The 20980-nt window shown below is 42.1% G+C and overlaps 1 protein-coding gene across 1 annotated transcript; it reads left to right on the plus strand.

Annotated features, from left to right (window-relative positions):
* The first annotated feature begins 17902 nt into the window (after nucleotides 1–17902).
* On the plus strand, nucleotides 17903–20709 carry six3a (SIX homeobox 3a). The gene is made up of 2 exons (XM_008302185.1): nucleotides 17903–18594; nucleotides 20517–20709. The coding sequence occupies exons 1-2, from the start codon at nucleotides 17903–17905 to the stop codon at nucleotides 20707–20709; spliced, it is 885 nt and encodes a 294-aa protein (XP_008300407.1).
* Nucleotides 20710–20980: the final 271 nt, after the last annotated feature.

Raw genomic sequence — 20980 nt, forward strand, 5'->3', positions numbered from 1 at the left:
AAGGTGGTGCAGCTCGACAGAAGTGGCTATTTAGAACATAATCCCCCTCTTGCTTTTCCTTTTTCCTTTTCTCTCCCCTTCGCTCAACTTATCTCCACATCTGTGTCTTTGCACCTGCATATCCTTCAGCCCATGAATGTATTTACAGTATGTTTCCGTCTGCCTTTCTTTCTTTCTTTCTCCCTTTCTTTATGTATGCACTCACACACACACTCACCCTTGTCTGTTCAAGCGAGAGTTGGCATCATTAAGTGTAATGTGAGAACCTGCAGGTACAGTTGAGGCCTCTGCTTCCTGAGAGCTGTCACACAAGGTTAAAAACACACCAATACATAAACACCCTTTAACACACACGGCTGTCCTGAATGTGTCAGCCAAACAAAATAAAAAAAGGGAAAGAACACTAATTACGGCAGCTGAAAATGCGCTAGCAGCTCTTTTACCATTATACGACAGCTAACAAACCCTTTGACCTTAAAACCAAGAACACCTTCCTCCTCTTCTGCATCTACTTAATCCTGTTGCTTCCTCTGCACTTCTATGTTATATACGAAGCCTCATTTTGGCGCACAGCTTCCCCCCGTCGCTTATACGCGTGCATATGTGCGCAGTATGCCCGAATTTACCAAACGCCGTGTGCGTGAGTGTGTGTGCAGGTTGTTTTGACTGCACGAGGACAACGCTGGCTGCAGCCAATCCTAATCCCCCATTCATTTCCACAAGCAGTTGCTAAGGTTACAAATTACCTTTGGTGCTGGTAAGTGGTTTCTTTTATGACACTGGACGCCCTAATCCTTTTACTGAATACATATTTCATTTAGGATTAGCACAACAACGGATACAGTTGTTCTTAGAATATTCCAACTCCAGCTCTGTGTTTTGTTCGTGCTCATCAGGCACACCACTTGCATATCAACTCTGACTCTCATTTAAAATAACTAAATAAATTAATAAATCTCTCTCTCATTTTTTTTTTTTTTTTTTAAAGCCTGCTCTCTCTTTTTACTCAAACCAGAGTTGTGGGAAAAGCCTGAGGGAAGTGAAACTCAATCAGACAGGTACTGTTAGATAAGTAACGACAAGGCTATTATCTGGTAAACAATCGATTAGACCACATTATTCTCTTTTTCACATTTCTATGGTGTGTTCACAGTGTCTTTTTACAGATGCCAACAATGGTTTTCTTTTCTTTAATCTCTCCCGGTGGCTGATACACACTTTAGTTGACAGTTTTAAATTTTGAAAAACAGGAAGGAACTTTTGTGTTTTTTAAGGAACTGGCTGAAAACGACAAATGCTTTGATTGTGAGCTGCAGGCTCACATGATGCAAAACCAGTAAATGACATCAGCTCCACTCTCCTGGTCCCACTCAGTCCCACTATGACCTGTAAACACTGTGACTGGATTTATTGACAAAAAGATTATGATTCAGTTCACTAAAGAGAGCGTTGAATAGCCTACATGAAGGCAATGCACGGAAAGTGTATTTGTACGCCACATTTCTTACACAAAGGTGATTCAATGAAGCCCTATATATTTAAATAACTGATTATAAAGGCAGAGACATAAATAACTGTAATTAAAGGATAGAACTAAATAAATAGGAGTGAATTCAGGATATAAGATTCAGCAGAAAACAGGAGCTTTCTGTCTGTCTGGGTTTGAGAGGCTTAACTCTTCTGTGTGACTATAAGATGCCTCTGCATGTTTGTGGGACTGGACGACCCCAGAGACCAACAGGGTGCTCATCATAACAGCTACTGGAGGGAGAAAAAAAAAAGGTCTGTAACCATGTAGGGATTTTCCAAACAAGCGGCGGTATCTTAAACTACACGTGTTCACTTTTTCTTCGTCGGGACCCCATCAAGCTTTAGAGGCTTTTGTTTTTTGGGAGGGGAGAAAAGACATTTAAAGCTCAACTTGCTGGAAATAAAAGGGTGATGTTTTGTTTTTTTAAAGAAATCTTGTCTAGACTTGAATGCTCTGATTCTGTCTGTTTTTTAAAGATTGAGTTAGAATTTATATCAATAAAGACGACTTCTGAGGAAAACAGAGGTTCTTTTTTTAATTCTTCCTTGTGTTGTAAGAGGAGGAGGTATTAGCCTAATACTGACTGACTGGGGTGATGCTTCCTCATCGGATATCTCCCCACCTACCTGCCTAACTGGCTGAATAAGTTTTGAGGAGTAGCTGCTACTAACCGACTGGCTGCCTGGCTGGATGACTGATGGGCATATTGACTGGCTGCCTGTCTGCCTGCCAAACTGACAGACTGGCTGACTATTGAGGCTTAGTCCTGCTATGTGGTGAGATCATCATCACTGGCAAGCACAACAAAAGACTGATGGGAAGAGGCTGTCTGTGTGTGTGTGTGAGTGTGTGTGTGAGTGTGTAAGTGTGTGATGGCTTCATTCCTGTATCAACACAGTTCTCTCTGTGGATGAGTCAGTAGGCCAAGCCTGACCATCATCCTCTCTCATCTCTCTCTCTCTCTACTGCACACACACACACACACACACACACACACACATAGAAGAAATCAAAAAGCTCTCAGCGCACACACACACACAAAACGTGGGCTTGTGGGGTGAAGTGGTGCTTAGAAGGAGTGAACTTGGGGTCAGGGTGGAGAGAGACCAGAGAGGGACAGATAACACTTGTGTTTGGAGACGCTATGTTTTATTTTCGGCATCCTAAATGGCCGTTTCTGTTGACTAATCCTGCAATTTTAAAACCCCCCCTTTCTAAACTATTCATCATCTGCTCTGCATTTTTTTTGCAATCATATCATAGTTGTATTCTTTTTTTTTTTTTACCTCCAAAGCTCGACTCTCTTCTGCTTTCAAGCGCGAGGCATGAGATAAAGAGAGCAACAGAGAAGTGACAGTAAGAGCGGAGCCCTTGTTACAGGAGGGACACATGGGGGAAGGGATTTAGCGTAACACCCAGCTGTCTACCTGTCTGTCTGATTGAGGGGAAAGTGGGGTTTTCGGTGTAACACAGAGCCAAGCTGTTCTCCTGCACGGTGGCTATAAAAAAAAAAAAAAACAGAAGTGTGTGTGTTTGTGTGCTCTCCTTGCTCGCTCGGTCTCAGGGGCGCCATGGTGAGGAGGAGATAGGCAGACGACCAAAATCTCCCTCTCCTGTCTCCAGTATAGATGTCTCTATATGAACACAAAGCAGAAGAGAGAGGATGAGAGACACAGAGGGAACACGAGGGGAAGGGAAACAACAAAACAGGCCTCCTCCATGCCAACGCAGAGCTTCACTGTACCTCTCTGTTTCTGTCAGATGAATCTCAACCAGCTGCTTTGAGGATATATGACTTCCTCGTCTCCTTCTGTCTGCTCTGTTTCTTCATCTTTCCTCCTTATAGCTTCTCTCTCCTTTCTTTCCCAAGTACAAGGACTTGTCTGCATTGCTCCATTCATACTCTGAGATGCTCCAAGTTTCTGCATATTTAATGCTGGTGATCATTTTTCATCCTCCAAACTGTAGACTATGATGCTCTTTCAGACAATTTGCAGTTTCCACATTCGTAGGGTATGAATATAATGACTGCAGAACACTTTGGGTTGTAAAAAGCTATCTGAAATTTTAATCTAAATTTCATCCATGACAGAAATCTGTTTATTTCTGCATGTTGTCTGCAAAATATTAAGTTACAGTACACAAGAAGGTTCCACTAATTATACTTACACAGTGATTGTTCTGTTAAAGTGTCTAATTTAAACAAAAAATATTGAATTTAAAATAAGCTTGTGCACAGTGTGTACACCCATTTATAATAGAGGACTTTATATACTTTAAATAATGAAATATTAGAGGTCATCTTCTTCATGTGTGTGTGTCTTTTATGTCAGTTTTCACAAACACATCATCTTAATTTTTCCATCCATGCACGAGTTCATGAGTTAAAAAGTAAAAACTGACACCAAATTGGTTTTAAAACAAGTTTTATTGTTATTTTATTCACAAACCTGTAAGAGAAACGGCAGAAGAATCAAATCTTCTAAAGAGAATATTAAATATACTTCTTCTCATCAATAGACAACTTATTTTTTGTTAAATTTTTAAATTACATTGTTAAAAAACATGGAGCTGTGAGGTAAACTTAATTAGCAGCTGCACAAAACAGAAGAGAATGACTACCACAGTATAACAACACAGTGTTTTATCACATGAGAATCCAGGCTTTCATGATTATACCTGCTTTCCTAAAAGAATTATCTACATCATATAGAGACTTCATTTCCATAATGCACACATTCTCATTACATTTGAGAAAAACCTACAAAAAAAAAAAGAATGGTTAAAGGCCTGAACAATGATGCAGTGGCAATTAAAATGGTGGATAACCCACCTGACCCGCAGGCAGTTATCCCTAATGAGATAATAATAATAATCTCTGTACTAAAAAAAAAAGAACATTTATGTCTCTTTCCTTTCAACAGCTTACATCACTGTCATGCTGCTTAAATGTGGATTCATCAGAAACTTGATGCAAAGGAGCAGAAGTGGTAGTTTGTTCATTATGGGGTGGAGGGTCACTGGCTTCCCTCTGATAGGAAAAATAATTTTTTGAAGAAAAGTGCAGCAAAGGTGGGTTATAATTGTTAATATGTGCTTTGTTGTGTGAGGATGGTTTTTGAGAAATGTTGTGCTGAACCCTGACAAACTATCTTTGGTTAATCGGATGAACTGCAGCAGCCTTCAGCAGCGCGCCCGCATGTGCGGATATAAATAGACTTCACAGGTCCAAACACAAAAGGTTTCTCAGGCAGCCGAGGAGGGATGCAAAGTGCTAAACTCACCAGCACCCAGTGACGTGGTGATATTGGTGGTTTTTCCTGCCGGGGGAAGATTTAATAAACGCAGAAAAACAAACAGGCTGTGCGCAGTTGACGGGGTTGCGGCGGGGTGAGCGCGGTGGCGCACTGGACACATCCTCCGGTAGGAAGGAAGCGGAGCTGTGGAGGCAAGAAAAAATAAAAAAAGAAGCAAACAGGAGCCACGGACGGGTCTCTTTAACCCCGCCATGAACCCGCGACCTTACCTTCCGACTACTTCCCATTACCTCTGCACGACATTTAGCCCACATACCCGCAGAGCGCGCACGCACACGCGGCATTGTGCGGGGCTGTGTGGAGGCTGTGGGGGTGGGTGGAGGGGTGAGAGCAGCGAGGGCGGCGGCGTGCTGTTCATGGAGGGGTCAGGACGAATGAAAACCACCGTGTTGGCAGGGCAATTACAAAAAAAAAAAAAAAAAAGACATGGACGCTGGATGGTCTGTAGCCGCAGAAAAGATTTCTGTGGAAGCATCAGAGGCTGCAGGGATTTTATTTTTATTTTTGAGCTTTTAGAAAACAACCATGTTGCACAGTGAGTGGAGAAGTTTCTTTTTTAGCTGTTTCAAAAAAGGAAATGACAGCTGAGTAGATAAAATTCACATGACAAACAGAAACAAATAAAAAGTCTAAAAGTTGGTTTTCTATTTATTTGCATTGATAAGTTCTCTATTTTAGGAAAACACCCATATTCCATCATGTTTCCTGGTCATTAGTGTTGCATATGCATCGATTTAACATCATAAATTTAATTAAAATGAATTGATTTTAACCACTAAAAGAAGTTACTTTCTCAAAATAGGACACAAAAGAGGAAAAAGGCTAAATCTGTAGATGTGTTTCTACCCAGCAGGGATGATATTAAATAAAAAGTTAATCTACAGGGGAGCAAATATTTGAAAGCAGTACAGAATGCACGATTATTCCACTGCATTATAATCCATTATATTCTCATTTATCAAACTGTGCCTGAGTTTAGTGGTTTCCTTGCATAAATAAAGACATTTCTACCACAAATTGGTGCAGAAAAAAAATCACCAAAATGCTGTAAATCAAGTTTTTTATGCTTAAAAAATTCCTGCTAATTTCCCTCCACTTCATGTGTCCCCCTTGTACTGCTGTATTATAAGAAAAAGACCAAGAGTAACTTATTCTGTATATAAAACTGTCTTATGGCTCATGACAAAAGCATCCAAAGAACTTCTATCTGAGAAAACACGCTGCAAAAGACAGAATTTTCTTTCATATTAAATCATTAAAAATAACAGCGATGCCACCTCTGATGGCTCACATCAGCATGAACTGCCGTCTGTAGCGCCAAACCAGTTTGTTATGATCTTTACTAATGTGTAATTAGCTGTAAAGAGTCATTGTGTGAAGTGAATCAATACCTCCAAGCAAAGGTCAATGCAATATTCGTCTGATTTAGTGCTCAACACCAGCCTCACAGTGACATGATGTTTTCATATTTTTATTCCTGGATTTATTCTAGTTTGTTCACTTTAGGTTGTTTTAGATATTATAGTTAACTTGCTGCGTTGCTGCTGGTTTATTTTCTGTCATTTAATGCGTCCAGCTCCATTTTTAATTCAGAATGATGTGTATTCTCTGCTATAAAGGGTTTAGTTTATCATATATATTTTTTTCTCTGATATATGATGCTTTCAGATATTTCTTTTTTTTTTCCTCAGTAGGAGCTGAGCTGCGTCTTAAATGTTAAAAGATAATAGGTTAACGGAGTGGAAAGGTCGTGGCTGCTTAAGAAGAGAAACGAAGCGGCCACAGGAGACACGGCGGAGGGCAGATCCACAACTACAGCTGCCACACATGAATGTTTGATAAGCGGGCGGGATAATGGCTCCTTAAATCAGTCAAACACAAACATCTCCATCACGCTCTGACATCTGCCATCCAGAGCCAATCATCGCAACCTGAATAATGAATGAACAACAGTAACAAAGCTGGAATATCTCACAGGCGGATATAGGTCAAGTCCACGGTTTGTGTTATTAGAATATCTGCGACTGTGTGGTCTGGATGTCACTTCAAGGGGGTTTTTTATTTGTTGCGTGTGTGAGCTGCACACAGGAGGAGGATGGCAGGTTACATGCATGCAGGCTCCGATGATTCCAGCATGTATGAAAACATTATGGTTTCAGTAGCGGCCGGTGGGTGTGCGTGGTGAGCGCGCAGGCCTGATACAAACTACTGATACTGCACAAGCCAATCAGCACCGTGCGAAATGCTCAGACAGGGAATTACAAGAGTTTATCCAGAAGGACGTTTACCTTCCACACAGACAGACGGACAGAAGTTAAGAAAGAAAACAGTAATAATCGCGTTTAGAATTGCGCTCTATTCGTGCGTAATGGGCAGAAGCACATTTAAATGGAGAGATTTCTGCCCTAATAAAGAATGTATTATTTAAAAAGAAAAACAGCACCTCTGCACTGTTTAAGAATTGAAAATAAATTATTTCCACATACTGACATAACAAATGTCTGCAATCGCTGAATATAATAATAATAATAATAATAATAATAATAATAATAATAATAATAATAATAATAATAATAGATGTGTTGACTCTTATTTTTACTATTTAACAGGCAAACACACAGCATAACCAAAATGTCTATAGAACTTGGAGAACGCAGAAGAGATGAAGAATAAAACTGCATAAAACGGAAAGTAGTACAAGTACTTCAAATTTGCAGTACTTGGGTCATTTTCCGACACTTTGGTGTTTTTCTGTTTGATGTTTTTTCATGATTAACTCAAATAAATAACGCGCAAGTAGCTCGAGGTGAAACTAAACAACAACTTTACACACAGTCGAATAGTTCAATCTGAATTATTGCGCATTAAAAACTGTGGAGTAAATGTAAATAAACTTAAAACACTCAAGTAAAAATACTTCAGAATTGCACTTAAGTAAATGTACTTCGTTACTTTTTACTACTGCATTACTGTAATATTAGTCTTATGTGTGCTGTTTTTTCATTCACAGACATCAGTAGCTCACATATAGAAGGCTGCTGCGCTGCCATAATGTTATTTTCATTATTTAATAAGCTTCCAAACAGTAGAGCACAAACTGCCTGAAGCCAGCATTTCCTCAGAACTCTGTTTGTTTAGCAGAGATTTAGTATGAAAAGGAAAGTAGTGCAAATAAATCCAATTTGTACAACACTTGAGTGAAAGTACTCAGTGAGTTTTCCTCTCCTTCAGCTGAATAAAGTTACTGAAACATTAACTCCGATATATTAACCTGCCAGAACCTCGACCTAAAACTGGACTAAAGCTTTAAATACAGCTGAACAGACTAACCTGAACTATTGCGTAATATTTTCAAGATGAACACATATCTTGGTTTAAAATATTATTCTTCAACTATAGATGTAAAATAAACTAATAATAGAAACATTCAAGTGAAGCACAAATACAACAGAAGTGTCCAAAAGTACTTAAGTAAAAGTACTCTATTACTTTGTGCCACTAATTTACTGTTAAATTTGTCTTAGGGGTATTAAAGCATGTTGTTTATTCATTCATATACAGCCTTAGGAGCTCATCTAGCATATCACTAGCTCATAAACAAGACGCTTTTACATCAAAATGTTTTTATTTTTAATATTTATCAAAAACTGTTTGTGCGCAAAATTTCCACAGAAGTTGGTTTTACGCAGATCCGCTCTATGGGTTGTGCACCAGTCACACCTTTCCTTTCCTTTCCTTTCCTTTCCTCTTTCTCTCCCTCACCTCTCCCAGACATCAGCTATTGATCCGTCGAGCCGAACGGAGACGCGGACACAAATCAGACCGGACGGGCGCAGCTCAGCCGTGAGTAAGCGGCTCCTCTGCCGCCGCATCCCTCCGTTATTATCCTGTAAGTTAATATCCAGTTACAGGACGGTTAGTTCCGCTGCTCGCCTCCTCTGATTGGCTGCCGAGTCCAGGCCGCGGCGATGAACTCGATAAGAGACACACCTGAGACGACACCGGTGCTAATCTGTTGCCTAGCAACCACTCTTTAGGGGGCCAGTTTTGGAGATCAATTAGCCAAAACACTTAATCAATCAGTAAACCAGTGATGCGATTTATTTCTGTGGGCTGCACAGAATCACCAACACCAGCCAGCTGTTAGCTGCAGCACATTAAACTGGAGCCAAATCAGAGAAACTAAAAAAGAAACTCTGGATTTGTTGTGTTTCTCTGTGTAGATTTATAAAGTCTTGACCTCCTTATGTTGTGGGTTGGCCTTATATAAATACAACTGAATTAAACTTGATGGTAATCCCATCTGGGAACTAAAAGTAGTTCTAAAACACATGAAACCAGGCAGCAAACTAAACCTAAAAGAACATTTTGGGATGTGCCTACCTGAGTAGATATTTCTACTAAAAACTCAAGTCATTGTAGGCTGCATAAACATAAGTAAATATTATTCCTATACATAAATAGCATCTATATTCAAAGTATTCCTAGAAAGCCTCTTTTTTGGGGGAATAATTTCGGGTTTCTCATCAAAAAAAAAAAAAGCACTAAAAACGAGTTTAAGGACAACAGCTGTTCTTGTGAAGACAGATGTCTCAATAATATCAAAGTATTCTTTAATACCTCCCGATCAGTTTCACAAAATCTCTTCAAATGTAATGTAAATGTTAAAGGCTGCAGCGTTTTAAAGACAGACAGCGTTAACCTGACTGTACTCATCCACCTGGTTGTGGGCCACATGTAAAACAAACCCTGCTCTCCTGATAAACCCGCACTGCAGAGAAACAACAAAAATAATATGAGCACAACAAAAAAATAACTGTCCAACCAGCCCCAGTTTGCAACTATTCTTGCAGGTTTTCGGACATGCTGCCTTCTTCCTGCCTGAATTGTTCTCCTGAACAATGATCAGCAGCGCGCAGGCCAACAATCCCCCTGCACACTGAGCGGATATGACATGGCCCACCTCTTTTACACTTCATGCCTGCCTCAAACTTGACTTGGGGGTAAACGGGCAATCGAGTGGAGTAATGTCAAAAGCTGCAGTCAAGGAGGGGAGAGGGAGAGAGAGACACAGGGAGACACAGAGGGAGAGAGAGAGAGAGAGAGAGAGACGTCGGGTTGGTTCGTTTTGTGCCATGCAAACAGCGATCAAAATGTGAGACAATGACAGAATCGTGGGTTTCTTCACACCTAAACTCAGCGCGTAGCTTTACATCTTTCGCCATTAATTCACTATAAAATGAAGCTTTTACGAAATAAAAACATCCACAGTTGAGAAACTTACATTTTAGCTGTTGTGGGAGGAATTAACTGATTGTGACAAGCAGCCACTGTGACTATTAACACCTGTGCAGCAACTAATAACACTGAGCTCATGTCATGGAGGAATCTAGCAGCAGATTGTATAGAATATTATCATAGAATGGTAAATATCTCTAAACCTATGAGAAGGAATCCAGACTGTTGTGATTGATTTAGAAGAATTATCAGCAAAATGTTTTCTTTACATTATTTAACATGGAAGTGCTCACTGTGCAGAACAACCTCTTGGACTATTGTTGTGTCATATAAATTACATTTAGAAGCTGAAATATCATCACTGAGGCATTAATATACACGGATTCATCTTATAGCTGGTGGAGGTGAAAGCAGCTGGCTGTCAGATGAATGTAAAGGAGTAAAAAGAAGAATATATTCTAGTGAAATGTCGTAGAAGATGCAAAGTAGTGCAAGTACCTATACAATATATCTACTTCTGATACAGTGAGGTTACCTCTGCTTCCTCTATATGATGTTATTTAACTATTAGATTTGATAAATGAACACGCCAGGAGCTCAAGGTGAAGCTGCTTTACAACTTTATATACTGTTGAATAGCTAAACATTAATATTGTATATTTTTTTTAAGATAATGATATATTTGTGCCTAACATATTAATTTGTAAAGTAGCTAACCATATTAATAATGAATAAACACACTCAAGTACAAACACATCAGGATTCAAGGTCCTTAAGTAACTGTACTCGATTACTTTCCACCACTGGTTCACTGTTGTATTGTGCTGCTGTTCTTCATTCACTTGCAGCCTTATGATCTCCTCCACCGTATCACTGGCTCATAAATAAGAGGCTGTTTCACTACTCAAATGTTAAAACGGAAAAGGTCAGCAGGAGCATGTGGCCCTGCGGCCCGGCTGTGGCCACAGAGTTGAGCAGCCTCCACTGTATACTTGCTGCCTGCGCTGTCCACGTCTCTCACATTAGTGAGCTCTGAGAGCGATATGTCAGCCACAGTAATTACAGCTCGTCAGCTCTGGTGACACCGGGCCAAAGGGCCACAGCTCCTATCTGCATCTAAGAGCCGCAGCGCGTAATCAGCCTGGACAGCCAAATCCAAAACACTCGTTTTTGAAAAGAGAAATTCTGTCAACATTCGTGCTGATGTAACTCTGGTCCTCTTACAGGCCTGAGAGTGTCGTTTCTGGGCCTAATAAGTGATGCACACTGATTCTTAAAGAGATGCTGAAGTAGAGGTTGAAGGTTTGTTTTGCTCTTTAAAAACAGTCAGTGGGGAATGGAAGGTGAGCATCATATGGAAAGCTCGGGGCCATGCATCTGATATGCACCCATTATATTTATTTCCGTCTCCAAATCAGCCCATCTACCTGGAAGAGTGAACACGCGGCCTCCTCCAGCGCTGCTGCTCCGTGTCGTGTTGCTGCGCCCCTGCAACAAGGAGGACCAGGCGACTGCGCGGCGTTGGAAAAAGACGACACGAAAAAATACGCATTTAATGTGGAGTTACCGGCATAAGGACAGAGGCTGTGTAAGTGATCAGATGAATCTTAGAAACACTTTTCTGTCTTTAGAAGGATATGGAAACCAAACTGCTTTCTGTCACTATCACCAGCAGGTGACAAAGTGCCAACAACCGTGAGTATATAAGCCACTTTGTCACCTGCTGGCTGCTGCTGGATGTAGATTTGTCTACGAAATGGTAAACCCCATTATCGTGTGCAAACATATTGTGTAACAGTTTGTAAGCGCTCTTCATACTAAAAGGTCCTGTCAGTTCAGGAGAGAATAGAATCCAGAGGGTGCGAAGTAAAATAATGGCGAGGGAACGTTTTAGTCACCAAACGGAGCTTGAGTAGATGCGAAACAGGCACAAATCCTATCAGATATGGTCACTTCAAATGACCTCATGAAGGTAGAGAGGGTGGCCAATGGCAGTAGCAGGACTTCAGAGTGGTCATAAGGTGCAACTGCATCCAGGTTAAAATTAAATAATGAATCCAAGTTGGACTTTTTAGTTTAAATCCCTCCCAAAATTTGGTGTTTTTGAAATGATGACTGGCGCGCAGGGAGAGACTAGACGAGCCTAATTGATTTTTAAGTGGTGTCTCTGTGGTTTAGCAGAGTAAAGAGGGGAGTCCACTTCAGGGATCTGCCAAACTCCTCCAGTTTGTACCTGAATTGAGGGGCAGTGATGTGTTGCTGATGCGGCTCAACAAGCCACACTGGGGGCCAGACGAGGGGTGGACAGAGGGGCCAGAGCCCGATCTGCGCTCGGTGCTCCCGTGGGGGGATGGAGGACGATTATAAATGAACTTACTTCTGCAGAGGCAATAAGCTGACATGTCAGGCCTCATTCAGCACACAATAGAGGACGTATTTTGTGATACGGACACGCAAACACCCTCCTGATGTTCTCTGGTCACACTCTAAGGGATGATTAGAGCACAATTTAGAAAAAATATATATACATACCAATTTCTTTGCTCTCCATGTAATGTGTTAATTCTAAACATAATATATTAATGTGTTATTGTGCAACACACTAAAGATTTGGTTTTACTAACGTGACATTTTAGGAACAGTAGGCTGTGTGCACCACCCACCTTCATTCGACACACATGTTCACACACACGCACGCGCGCGCGCACACACACACACACACACACACACACAGCATGCATGCATCATAGACCCGGACCTGCAGAGAAAAAGCAACTCTCCTTGAGTGAGCGGAAGAAAAAGGGGATGGGGGAGAGGGAGGCCGGCTCGCAGCTCCACTCTTCCAGGGTCTCAAACACAAGATCCGGGCGCACGGCTCCATTGAGTACGACGAGGCTTTTTGCATGGAGGTTCATTAGAAGTAACGAGTTGACACAAGGTAAATCTTAATGTTGAGGCGCCTTTCTCTACCGGCCCGGGGAGGAGCCCTCATTAACTGTCGCTAACAACCCGTGTAAATACACTGATTGGACAGCTCCGATACAAGCTCCCAGCCCTGCCAGGAAGTCCCCCTAATGAGACCACACAATAAAAACAATAAAAGAAAGGAGGGAGGGAAAGGGGAGAGAGAGAGAGAGAGAGCGAGAGAGAGAGACAGAGAGAGAGAGAGATGTTAAAAACTTTTGTACAAGCTTTGCTGTTAAAGTTGGCGCCACATTTACAGATCATTGTGACAACAATTGCACAAAAACCTGCATATTCAATCGTCGCGTTTTTCTGTTTCCTTAATTCCAAATGAAGACGATGTTGTGTTTAGTACAGCTTCCATAAACAGAGGGCTGACCTATTGCACCTGCAGTTAGAATTTAGCAACTGTTTACCCTTGAAAGCTGCTGCAACCGACTCGATGGTTTTGGCACCGGAGGTCAAGTAAATCATACGCAAAATGGCATGCGTAATTTTTAGTTTGGACTGGGTTTAAAGACAAAAACTGAATAAAATTGTTATAGTAGCTGGGTGTAGGCTTTATGTGGGAGTAGGGGAGAATGCACTGCAAAAAATATCATAACATTCCCGTCTTGATTTTATCATATTTTTCTTAATGCTCTGAAAATCTGCCAATTTTTACGCATAAAGTTACAATTTTACGCACAGCATTTCTTCCCCCCAGAAACAAACGATAGCCTTTTAGAGCCAAACAGTATATGTCTAGCCTAAAATATCTCCATTACAATTAAGAAAATGATGCTGATTCTTAAACGGTATTTAAAAAGTTGACATGTAAACACATAAAATAATCACAATCCGGTTACCAGGATTTGCGCACTTGCAAAACAAATGACGGATACATTTTGGAAACAGAAACACTTATTTAAAAAGAAGAAAAAACCCGCTGCTACAATAAGCGACTTTTTTAGATTGATACTTTTTACAGTGTAGACACAGTGTCGAGTCTCCGTACCCTGGAATGGCCAGCATGGGACGGAGGGGATTGTGCGCCCCAACCCGACAGCATCACACATCTGCGCTGCAAAGGCGCAGATCCTCCCCGATGCTCGGTGATCAGAAATGACAAAAATACCACATTAAAAAACGAGACGCTTCCCCGTTCAAACTAAAAGGCCTGAATAATAGTAGTTCTGAATAATTTGATAAACATTTGAATGAATAAATATCTACAAAAATATAAACAAAACAAAACAAAAAAATAGTCGCAGTTTACGGAACATTATTGACACAACCGTAGACGGAAACGAGTCTGCTTACAGGTGAGGGAACTTACAGGAGCCGCAGTTGAATTTCCATCACGATATCGGACACATTGAGCAGTGAAATAGCAGTGAACCGGTGCCACCTCCAGTTGCAAATGGTGACAGTCCGTGGAGTGGTCACAGCTCTGCAGGGAACCAAGAGAGCAAGCAGAAAACAAAAAAACAAGAAAAGAAAAATATATATTTTCTCGGTGATACAAAAAATGCCAGAGTCGACTTCCTACATTATTAAAACGACATTTGAAAAATCTCTTAACAGAAAAATAGCAACTATAGATTCTCGTGCGCTCAAAAATAAATTCTATGAAAAAATACTAAGGTGTTTTTCTTTGTTTGTTTTTTTGTTTTTTATTGGTACGTACCCATCATTTCTCCAAAGTCTCGTCCTGTGTATTGTTGAGATGAATCCAGGATGGAGCAGCAGGCGCAGAGTCTCTCCTGTGTTTGCAAGGGAGGGGTGTGCTGCCTTTTCTGGCCAGCCTCTGCCAAACCGGGGTCAACGAGGGAGCAAAAAATAAAACAAGACCCTTTCTTTCGTGCCTTCTTTCTCTTTCCCTCTTACCTTTTACAGTCAACACCTTTTCCTTTCTTTCTCTCATCCGGTCCCCTTCTCTCTCTCTCTCACTCCCGTACATGACGTAACATCAGCTTTGTTTATTTGCTCCCCTTATTGGAACAGACTCTTAATGAAAATAAGTTACTTACTGGCATTTAATCAGCGTGGTGACTCACGCTTTAGATTCAATCCGTGCCACTAGAAGATGTAATGGAATCAAATAATATATTAGCCTGCTTCTTTAACAACAATACTAATAACTTTATTCATCCAAAAGTTTTCTAAAACAAAGTTTAACAACAGCAATAAAGTGCCTCAGGAGGAGAGATGTGGCTGCAGAGTAGATCTGGCTGTCTGTGCCTGCTTGACCAACACATTCCCAGCGTTTCAGCGTGCAAACTGCTGTTTGTGTTGTCGTGTCTGGAGGTTTAGGCTGTAAATAAACGGACAAGACGCTAAATGCTCGATGCGCATTCAGAGCTCTCGTCCCCCGCTGCTAGGAACATTCAGCAAGCTCCCGGATAAACACACAATTACGGCAGGTGAATAAACTTGTTTGGGGGGTGTTAATTACATGCTTAACGTAAACAAAAGCCATGTAAAAGAATGTGAATTACCAGTGGCTTTCCTCCCTCAATCCCCATTCAGGTTTTACATTTCACCTCTAGTCTCTTCTAGGAGTGATTTCCGAATTGCCTGCGAGGGCTACTCCCAAACAAGGCTCCTCCAAAACATAATGCTGGTTAATACCTGCAGCCTTGGCTTGAATGGTGATCACCTAAATTGGTGCACCAGGAACCCAGTCAGGTAGGAGGCTTTGCATATTCGGAGTAGTTGCTGCTAAGCCTGCACTCTCAACTTAATGTTGGGGTCGTGCATGCATGCATGCATGCATGTGTGTGTGAGAGAGAGAACCAGGGAGGGAGAGAGAGCGGGGAGAGGGGGTATAGGCTAGGAGGTTAGTTTTAACACCAGCATGAAAATACCAGCCTTTACTTCCAGTCCACAGAGCTTTCCAATGGGACCAATTCAAGTGCCACTTGGAATTACTCCTCCTGAGGTTCGTGCAGCAGCGCAGTGGACAGGTTTGATCCCATGTACCACCCTACCCCCCTCGCACAAACAGGCGCGCACATCCCCAAAACCAAAACGTCTGACCCTGCAAGATCACCACAACCCCACAACTCTGCATCACACACACCTCACACAGACACTTGCACAGCACGCGTGCGCGCACCTACACACAAAGTTGCTCGCCCCAAAACGCCGATGCGTAAAGGTGCGCAAAATATTCGCAGGGATAATTACGCACAGGCATCCATAAAGTATGTCAGCTGAGGTCAAACGGTGAATAGAAACAGGTAGCACTGACTGCACATGCATGTGGTTTACTCACTGTCCCTCCAAGCTTGAGGTCGGTGGTCTATCTGGTCAGCCCCGGAGAATGTGCAAATCGGAGAGAGGGAAGGAAAAGTTTTGAATTCCTGAATGATTTTGTAGAAAGGCGGCTTAGGATCATTATGTCAGCTTTATTGAGGGCGGATTAAGCGGAGTCTAGATGCTACGCCTTGTACACGGCTCTTTCACAATGTGAGCACTGTTCGTGTTAGAGTGAACTCACACTATTTTAACACCCTGTAAGCCCTGTCTAAATATGAAGCCGTTTTAGCCATAAACATGAAAATCACACCGCCGTGGCTACCGCTATAAGCCGAATCCTGTGACTGGATGTGGACATTGATCATGTCCTTACCACTAGATCAAATACATGAAAACTGCTTTTATGTCCCCAAGAAGCTTTCATGTTGCCATTTGATTGTAATTCCAATACTAATGGTTTTAATTAGAGGGCCGGACTATGGAGGAAAAAAAAAAAATAAAGAGCTAAAAGGGCGCTGGCAAATTAGTTCTACAATGCCGTGATCTGTGTTTAATCAACACAACGCTGCGCATCGATATTGATTTTGAACAATAAATTTTGTTGGTTGGAGAGAAAGGCAGCGGGCAGGGGGCCAGGGCTGCACCCAGCGTCCCGGAGGCAGGGGCCGGGGACAGCAGGAGGGGGAGCGGCATCACACTGCAGCAGACACCCGGACCAGCAACACAAAGTGACCACACACACCAGCGAGCCCGAGTGGAGTCAAGCTCAGATCATGTCATAAAAATTGCATTTTTTTCCCCCCTTTTTTCTGAAATAAAATCACCGACGGATCCGGGGCAGAAGCCAAACGACTACAGGACTGTGTCTGATATTTTAGAAAACAAGAAAGCGGTAACATGAAAAAAAAAAAATCTAGCAAGACTGTAACGCACTGCTTTCCCTCGCACAAGAGAAAAAAAAATGAATGGGCTGATGGAAAGATAAAAAAGTAGCTACTACAGGAAAAACTATGCGAAAATAATGTGCAAATTGACTCGCTTCTATTCAAAACGTGTATTCCCGAGTTGCAGTCATTGGTTGTCCATTTGTCACCCATTTAAAGCTCCCTCTGCCTCCCTCCCTCCCCGCCCGTCTCTGCTAAGCATCTCCAGTCTACATATCTTCTTTAGCTTTAACGAGCCTCGTTAAGATCGCAATAATATTCCACCCTCTAATTGCTCATTCCATTCAGCAGATAGGCGAGCATTGGCTTGTGCCTGATGCGCGCGGTGCGGTGGGAGGGTTGCTGTGGAGATCGGAGACTCTGATAACCCCCCGTGCGTGCTGCACAAGTGGTGAAAGCCTCGCGCTACGTACTGGCTAATGATTGGCACGCTTGACAGTGATTGGCAGGGCTGCCATGACAACGCTACAACGACACCAAGAAGACCAATAGAAAAGGGAAACAAAATGTTTCAATGCTACACTCAACGGCGGATTTAGGGGGGAGATATTATGAGGCTGGTGTCATTAGGCGATAGCCATTGAATCATTCAATCTTTTTTACTTGCCGTATTTTTCGGTTTTTCCTTTTTCTCGATAATTTTCTTTCTCTCTCGGGTCATTTCCATGGTTTTCAGATCCCCTTTAGAGCTTTATCCCTCCCATTTCTTCCTGCCAAACTTCGCTGATCGCCCTCTGCTCCTGGCGAACAGCGCTCCCACCACCAGGTCTCCAGAAGACTTGTCCATGTTTCAGCTACCGACCCTCAACTTCTCCCCGGAGCAGGTGGCAAGCGTCTGCGAGACGCTGGAGGAGACCGGGGACATCGAACGGCTGGGCCGCTTCCTCTGGTCCCTGCCGGTGGCTCCGGGAGCGTGCGAGGCGATCAACAAGCACGAGTCCATCCTGCGCGCCCGGGCCGTGGTGGCGTTCCACACGGGGAATTTCAGAGACCTCTACCACATCCTGGAGAACCACAAGTTCACCAAGGACTCGCACGGCAAACTGCAGGCCATGTGGCTGGAAGCGCACTACCAGGAGGCCGAGAAGCTCCGCGGTCGTCCCCTCGGACCGGTTGATAAGTACCGGGTGCGGAAGAAGTTTCCGCTGCCTCGGACCATCTGGGACGGCGAGCAGAAGACGCACTGTTTCAAAGAGCGGACACGAAGCCTGCTGAGGGAGTGGTACCTTCAGGACCCGTATCCAAACCCCAGCAAGAAAAGGGAACTGGCTCAAGCCACAGGACTCACTCCTACACAGGTCGGAAACTGGTTTAAAAACCGGAGGCAACGAGACAGAGCCGCGGCAGCCAAAAACAGGTTGGTCATTTCTTTTCTTCTCCTCCTTCTTTTTTTATTTTTAAACACGCTGTCAAAACACAAGAATGCACCGAAGTTTGTCTAAAACGCACAAATTCAAAAGAAAAGACGGAATTTCTTTAAACACGCGGCTGTGATTACGCGCAGAGACTGTCGAGGAAAAAGGACAAGTGTGTCTGTCAGGTGGAGGGAGGAGGCTGCGGCGACATTTTTGTTTTGAAGTGAAATCCGAATAAACAGCGAAAACACTTCTGGTGCTGCTGGAAATATCCACAACTTTCCTAAATATGTGAAACACTTTGATTTTTATTTAGACGAGCATTAAAAACATTTATGGCAGATGAATCATTTCGAGTTATTTTGGACAGAATACGGGATTATCTATTTTTAAAAACACTAATAATGTTAAAACGCATCTCTTTTATTACAAAAAAAAACTCTAGATAATAAAACAATATAATAAGAAACTAGATTTGCTGTTGAACTGAAGAAGCGATTTTTACGCAGCGTTGAGTTTAAACTGAAACATCTTGTTTGTGTTTCCCGTAAACGTCAAAGTATTACAATAAATGCTTAAAAAGAAGAGTGATGAAATTATAAATATGCACATCAGCTGCTGGACTTCACTTATTTGCAGAATAAAAACTATTTTTTATGACAACAAAGTAAACAAGCTAATGGATTATTTTTATTCAGTATAAAACAAACAGCCCTGGATGAGTCTAAATGTATTTAATGAAGAGCTAAATTGCTTTATTTAAACCTTTAAATACATTTGGAATTGTCATATTTTGTTGCAAATAATTAGAAATATTTTTCTGATTGTTGCTGAAGCTGTGTGATGATTTATTCAAGTTGCACTTTTTTACATTTATCATGTCCTGTGGTGCCTTCTCTGGTTTGGACACCAAATGTTACTCGTTGGAAATAAAGATTATGTCAAAGGATAATACAGATATTACTGATATTGCTGGACTAACACGAGCATGCGTATTAAAACAAATAAAAACCAGCCAAGCATCTGAGAGCAGACATAGGCTGTATTCATAACATTAAGTGTAGTATCATTCCAGTGAAATGCTATAATTGATTAGAAAATACCTCGCAGAGGACTAAGCCATATGAACAGTATTCTAATCTTTATTGCTAAATGAAGAGATATATTTCCACGCTGACATTATCCCGCCGTGATGGAGTTATTATCATGAGTGGATTGGAGATCAACATTTAGGATGATTGGAGTAACCTGGATGTCATTCATTCATTCATACGCTGAAATACATGTGTGCCAAAGCCTCTCCACAGTTTGCGTAAAAAGCGTAAAATGTTCTGTTTTTATTTTTGTAGGAAATAACAGAGTAGTGTTGTGGTTGTGAGCGTGCAGAGACACGGAGCTGCACATGAATAAAACTGTGCAGAATTAAGCAAAAATAAAAAATAAATCCTAGCTAGTGCGCAGAGTAAGAAACAAACACAGACACAGCGTGGCTTTTGGATTTAAAGCTGTTTCATAAAAACATCTGATATGACAGGTCGTGTCTGTCCCAGGCTGCTGACTCGCGCGCTCGTCAGGCCTACTTTTGCAACAAAAAACTAAATCAAAACAACGAGAGAAACTCCATCACATTTCTCCCAACATTTGGTAGTCTAAATAGTGCTGTGTTTTGTCCCCTGAAAGCTGGCTGGTTTGATAAAAGCATGCATGCATGGCTGGGGCCGGCAGGGGGAAAGAAAAGGCGAGTTTGAACCCCTATTTTGCAGGAGGAGGAGGAGGGGAAGAGGGGACATTCTCAGGTCTAATTGCCATTTCTCTCCATTTTTTCCCCCTTCTCTCTCTCTCTCTCTTCGTTTTTTTTTTTTCCTCTTTCCTCTCTCCTATTCCTCCTCCTCCCCTCCTCTCCTCGCTTCTTTTCTTCTTCCAGGCTCCAGCACCAAGCAATAGGACCCACCGGTATGAGGTCCCTCTCGGAGGCCGGTCTCACCCCTCACAGCTCGGCGGAGTCGCCTTCGACCGCGGCCAGTCCCACCACCAGCGTTTCCAGTATGACAGAGAGAGTTGATACTGGGACGTCCATCCTGTCCGTCACATCCAGTGACTCGGAGTGCGATGTATGATACGGAGATGGGGAGAGGGGGGAAAGAAAAAAGAAAAACCCCGAGAAAAAACAACCACAAAAACAAACAAAAAGAGAAATATTTACAGGGAAAATGGACCTGAGAGGAAGAAAAAAAAAAGACTTATGAAATATCGCGGATGAAAAAAGGACCGATTGATATAAATATTAAAATAAAAGAGATAAAAGCACGTCGTTTTTTTTTTTTTTTTTTTATTAAAAAGCGCTTTCAAAGGACCCACGCCTCCCCCTCCTCTTCATACCCCCACACC

This window comes from Stegastes partitus, unplaced genomic scaffold (assembly GCF_000690725.1).
Source record: "Stegastes partitus isolate 25-593 unplaced genomic scaffold, Stegastes_partitus-1.0.2 Scaffold1772, whole genome shotgun sequence".
Classification (NCBI taxonomy): Eukaryota; Metazoa; Chordata; class Actinopteri; family Pomacentridae; genus Stegastes; species Stegastes partitus.